Below are 6,051 nucleotides of genomic sequence, written 5' to 3' on the forward strand. Positions count from 1 at the left end.
CCTACACACTTTATCACGTCACGCCGTGACCATCTTATATATACCAGACCACCCCCCAATCTAGCAAATGCTAGAGCACTCCCGAAGGAACAGGATATTTCTAGAAACGTGGTGTGACACTAGTCACGTGACTTCGCTGATGCAACAATACATATAGATGATATATGTAACTGTCTCGAAAGGCAGGACAGATAGGAGAGGCTTCTCTGGTGGGTTTGACAAGCTTATAGATATCTCAGCAAGTTGAGAAGATAGGAGGTTCAAATTTTATCTTGTTGCTTGTAATTATGTGTTGTTTTTATTTCTCATTGGTTGGACACCCTGAAAGGTGTACTATTGAGGATATAAAATCTAAAGAAGGGGTTACAGAGCAGACACATATCGTTTGATAGAGAGAACTGAAGTTTGAGAATTTTTTAAATATTTTCTTTTGAAATTAAGAAGTAAAACATAGATAATATAAACATTTGAATTATAAACCCTGTTTTGATGCCAAGTTTATTGACATAAATTGGTAATAAAATTGTTACATTCAAAATTTAATAAAACTGTAAAAGGTCATGACGTACACTTTGACCTATTCATATGCATATGGTTAGTGCCAGATGTGTAGCTAATCTTTACCACATGTTTTATGTTTTTATGACTAGATATGTCATTAATTTTGGCCTGTCTGTCCTGATTTCTACATTGACAGGATCTGATGTCTTCCATCTCCTAAGGATATTACCCACAGTGTGATGTAAATGATGCAAACTCTCGTATCCCTCATCTGGCAATTAATAATCATTCTATGTTGAAGTTCATTCAGCTCTCTAACTTGCAACATCTTGATTAGAATTGAGATTCTATACCTGCTGCATATCTTTATAAAGAACTTGCTGTTTTGCAGTGTCAAAAAAATATGTAAATGTAGGTTGGAAAAGATGATTTCGAGTTTGGATGTACTGTCGTAATACTTTTGATAATTCAGTGTAAATCCAGTTGTTTCTGTAGTACTAAAATTTTTTTTTGTATATATAATGAGTTATTAGTCATATAAGTTTAATGTTTGTTTTTTGTGTGCATGTGTGAAATCAAAGGTTTTGCAACGGCTCGATTCTGAAAATTTGAGGAGTAGAAAGTTTCTTCATCCAAGCTCTTATCCACGTGTGACAGAGGAATGTGAACAAAGAATGGTGGCAGACCACCTCCAGTTTTTACATGGGGAGTGTGTAGCCATGGTGCAGCAAGAGAGGAAAAAAGGTATTGTAAAAACTGGTTCTGGCATTTAGTAAATATGAACATCACAGATATGTGATATCAAGGGAAAGCTCTGAGCTCATTAGATGCTAATAACTGTTGAACCGTAGAAAAACCAATCTTGTCATTGTGCTGTGCTTCCATGGTCTGTTGAAATTGGTTAAGTCCTTAAAACTACTTGATATAGATAATAAAAATATATGAATTTATTCTAATTCAATATATTATACTTCTTGTTTTTGCAGTACATTTCTCTTAGATCGTGAAAATTTGTTTATTTTTATGATCGATACAGATCTACAGAATATGTATACTTTGCTGAAACCTGTACATGGAGGACCTGATGCTCTCATTAGACAAGTTCAACAACATATAACACGGATTGGACTTGAATCTGTCAACAGCCTTCGAGGTGATAATGTAAGTCAACACAATCCTTGTTTTCTTCTGGACCTCATAACACTTAAAAGTAGTGTTGTTCTGATAGAATTATCCATCATCCATTTATTTATGTAATAAGCTGTAAACACTTAATAACACAATCTTGAATAATATTAATATATTTATCAATGCATAAGGGTTTAATAAATGTATTTAATATGGGTGTTTGATCATGTCGTTATTAGAAATATTTATTCATAATTTTGACCTAAGATAAACATGATACATTTGGTACATTAGTATGCATGATGCTGACCCTGTAATAAAGTTAATTTTAGTTAATATTCTTTGATGAGTGACTTTGCATTTTTTCTGATGCAGTAATATGTATGTTTCATGAACACACTGTTTGATTTAAATATCAGAAAGAACTATGTTTTTAAAATTCACACAACGAGCAAAAACGTGCCATTGTTTGATTATCTAATTTTGTTCAATACATCACTATCTTGTATATGCCTGATTGCTAATAGCAAAAGTTGTTTACAAAGAAAGTGAATAATTTACAATCAGAACATTAGATGTTTTTCTTCATAATAGTTTTTCTATTGTTTTGATATTTGATAAAAAATTAGTAATGCTATGTTTTAACTAACACTAACACACTATTACCTAGTATTCATAGGGGTATTTATGTATTTGCCCAAGAGAAGTAACATGTATGTGCTAGTTAAATACTTAATCTTCACAAATCATGAGCAATCACAAGCTGGTCAGATATTTTCAAATTTATTGTTGCTTTCACCAGCAGTATTCAGCACACACACATATATGTATTTGATACAGAACTACAATTACCATTGATCTAAGTAACATCAAAGGTTTTATTTAAAGAAGATCTTATTGTCTTAGATATTAAATGAAAAATTGTTTTAGTGAAAGGAAGTAGTTAAAACACAAAGTCAATATTGCTGATTTGCCCAGAATAAGTAAGTAAAATCAAGGACACAAACATTACATTTTTTGGTTGATTAAAATAATTTATCTCAGTAAATTAAAATAGAGAGAAGAAATGAAATGCAATAAAAGAAGGAAAAATTATCCTACCTTTCAAAGAAGTCTGGTCTTTACTCTGGAAGAAAAAAAAAAACTATTTTGGACAACTTTCAAAAGTTTGAATAATTTTAATAAATTTCTTTACTAATTAGTTGATTTGGTATTGGACATATTGTTTAACCAGATTAGATTTGTAGCATATATATATATATATATATATATATGTACATATTCTAGAAGTTTAAATTTCGTAATGGTAAATTTACTATTAAATAACTATCCATTCATTTCAAGTTAAATAAAAATGGTTCAAAATGTATTGAGAACAGAGAAATAGAGAGTTTAAGATTTTTTTCTAATTTTAGTTTGAATTTTCAGTTATTTTTGTGTATGATGGTGTTTCTTAAATGATAATTTATGTTATAATTATGTTTAGATGCAAAATTGAAAAAAAAAATAATATATATATACAATATGCTGAGTTAACATCAGAAATGCATGTTTTTGCTTCATTGAAGGCTGTGATGAGTGGTTTATGCTTGAATTTTTGACCCAGCTTAAATAATAATGATAATGTTATTGAAAGACATGTTTTATTTGCCAAATATGATTTTGTATAGTGAGTTTAGAAAAAAATTTTTAATGAAACATTTCAATAAAATTGCTATAATTATATGTGTTAAAAGTATATTAAGAGCAAATATTTCTTGAACTTTAGAGAATGTAGATTGAGACACAACCAACCATGTTATGGTTTAGCCAGGTTGCTGGATGTTTTCTGTTTACTGTTTAAAACAAGTATCTGAAAATGAAAAGTTATGCATCATGACAAATACATTAGTGATTAAATGAAAAATATTGCCAGTGTTGATACAGATAGTATGTATTTGGTTTATAAGTGTAAGTAGCTAATTGGAGGCCAGATGCTATAAAAGAAAAGGATCATATGGATCTTCAAAGAGGGAAGGTTATTTATTGAATGTATCATTTGTAGTACTAGTGACTTAATGTGTACCATCCCAGTAATTCTGATATTCTAATGAACGTTTGTTGAAATACATCATTATTAGAAAATATCTTACTATCATAAGATAATTAAAATTTATGAGCCAAAATTAAACATAATTATAAACTATAGAGGGTTGCATACATTATATTAAAAGTATTTTCAACATACAAATCAACAAGTCTAATGACAATAACAATAGATATATAAAGGTGCAGTGGTATGGAATGTACCAGAACTACATTTTGACATCGACATTTGTAAGTAGTGTAATGCCACCAAAAATTGATCACATCTGGGAAGGGTAATTAACTGCTTTTTCCAACAAAATATTCATACATTCAAGTCATAAAGATGTGTCAGTTTGGTGACTTAGAATTTGTAAGGTGCATATAGGCCAACTTGGGGAACCAAGACCATCCAGAAAGAGACGTGTAAGAAGTTATAAACTAGCCATGGTAAACAAAGTATAGCATCTTGTAATAAGTGAGAATCCACAAACACAAGAGTCAGTGGTAAAAGCCATTCATATATCCCCAGCAGCACTAAGCAACATAATAAATATTTCAGTCTGTAAAAGTTGTACAACTTACTTGTGAACAAATTGCTTCTGTTAAACATCCATTCAGCCATTGCATGCTTCAAGGCCCAGCATGGCCAGGTGGTTAGGGCGCTCGACTCACAATCTGAGGGTCGCGAGGTCGAATCCCTGTCCCACCAAACATGCTCGCTTTTTCAGCCGTGGGGGCATTATAATGTGACAGTCAATCCCACTATTCGTTGGTCAAAAAGTAGCCCAAGAGTTGGCGGTGGGTGGTGATGACTAGCTGTCTTCCCTCTAGTCTTACACTGCTAAATTAGGGATGGCTAGCTTGAAATTCAAAACAAACAAAACAAAACAAGCATGCTTCAAGCAGCTGAAAGTGCAAATGAGTTTTTATTATACAAAGACATACTGGTAAAGTTGTCAGATGTGACACCTATTGATTTCTCGGCAATTGGACTGTTGAAGTGGGCACTGGAAAACCATTATCCTTGTACACTAGATGTGGAGGAGTGGTGTACTTTGGACATGATGGCATTACAATGGAGCCTGTTTTTTTGTTTTTTTTGCAATGAAAACTTTGTGGGAATGTTATCAAAATGCATGGTTCTCAGGTAGAGCATGACTTTATGTGACAACATGGACAGTAATGACATGGTAAGGCTCCAAAATTATTTTGATATAATGTACTCAGCATCTGTGTACCTAGTTTTTGGCTCCAACAAAATGTTTTTCTGATGGTTTTCAGTAATCTAGGATTATTAGAAAATTATATATTTAAAAGTTATTTCATTTATTTTTCAAAATGTTTTAATTGAGGTTTGTTATCTTTAAGTGAATAATATTGCCAATTTTGACACAGACAGTAATTGTAAATATACTACTTTATCATACAGTAGTTGAAAGTTTATTGTTATTGCAGATTATGATATTCATTACACGTTTTTTCAAACAGATACCTCAGATGTTTGTTGAATCCGTATTAGAAGTTCACAACAAATTTCAACAGCTCATTAAAGAGGTGTTTCATGGTGACCAGCAGTTCATTGGTGCTTTAGATAAGGTAATATGTTCTGACTATAACATGGATTTTGGATGGATCAGTTAAGTGATAGTTACCATCGTAAGCTACTTGTTACTTTAATAAAAATATTTAGTTTAAATGATACTTGTTTTAAATAGATCAGTTAATTAAGTAAAATTTACACACAGTTTCAATAAAGATATTCATTTTAAAAGTTACTTGTTTTATGAATCATTTAAATGTAAACTACATAAACCATGCATGCAATTTTAAGAAAAATTTACTTCAAACAATACTGATCTTGGATGGTTCAGTTAATTGTTAGTTAGATATATGACACGTGTAGATGCAAGAAATTTAGTTTAAACATTGAATGAATCGGGAATTTTATTTTACAACTATTTTTTTTTGGCCATTATGAAAATGATTGAAATTGAAAGCACATTGTGTATTCAAGTGTTGTTGTGTATATATGTAGCAAGATTTTTTTTTTATAGACTGGATTGTTTAAACCATTTTCTGTATTCTAGGCTTGTGCAACTGTAATTAATCACAGAACTAATCCTAAGCATCCTTGCCGCTCTCCAGAATTGGTAAATACATATTTCGCTGGTCATTTCAATTAGTAATTCACTGAACAACTTGTGTAATTTTGTCTTAAGCCTTTTTTTTTCATGCACTTTGTAGTTATTCCAAGCTTATGAAATAGTGTTGCTGCTGTTTTGAATTGCATTTGGTGTTTCTCATCATCACCTGAACTTTATGAACAGTTTTGATGACTTTTTTTTTTTTTTTTTT

At 31.1% G+C, this 6,051-nt stretch overlaps 1 protein-coding gene across 5 annotated transcripts in view; it reads left to right on the plus strand.

Moving 5' to 3' along the window:
• LOC106458618 (cullin-2-like) overlaps window positions 1-6,051 on the plus strand; it is a 64,675-nt gene that overhangs the window by 34,580 nt on the left and 24,044 nt on the right. For all 5 annotated transcript variants that reach the window (XM_013918142.2, XM_022384884.1, XM_022384883.1 and 2 more), the window contains 4 exons: window positions 1,083-1,245; window positions 1,538-1,662; window positions 5,185-5,292; window positions 5,784-5,846. In XM_013918142.2, coding sequence (XP_013773596.1) covers window positions 1,083-1,245; window positions 1,538-1,662; window positions 5,185-5,292; window positions 5,784-5,846 — 459 coding nt within the window. The remainder of the gene's footprint in view (window positions 1-1,082; window positions 1,246-1,537; window positions 1,663-5,184; window positions 5,293-5,783; window positions 5,847-6,051) is intronic.

This window comes from Limulus polyphemus, unplaced genomic scaffold (assembly GCF_000517525.1).
Source record: "Limulus polyphemus unplaced genomic scaffold, Limulus_polyphemus-2.1.2 Scaffold493, whole genome shotgun sequence".
NCBI lineage: Eukaryota > Metazoa > Arthropoda > Merostomata > Xiphosura > Limulidae > Limulus > Limulus polyphemus.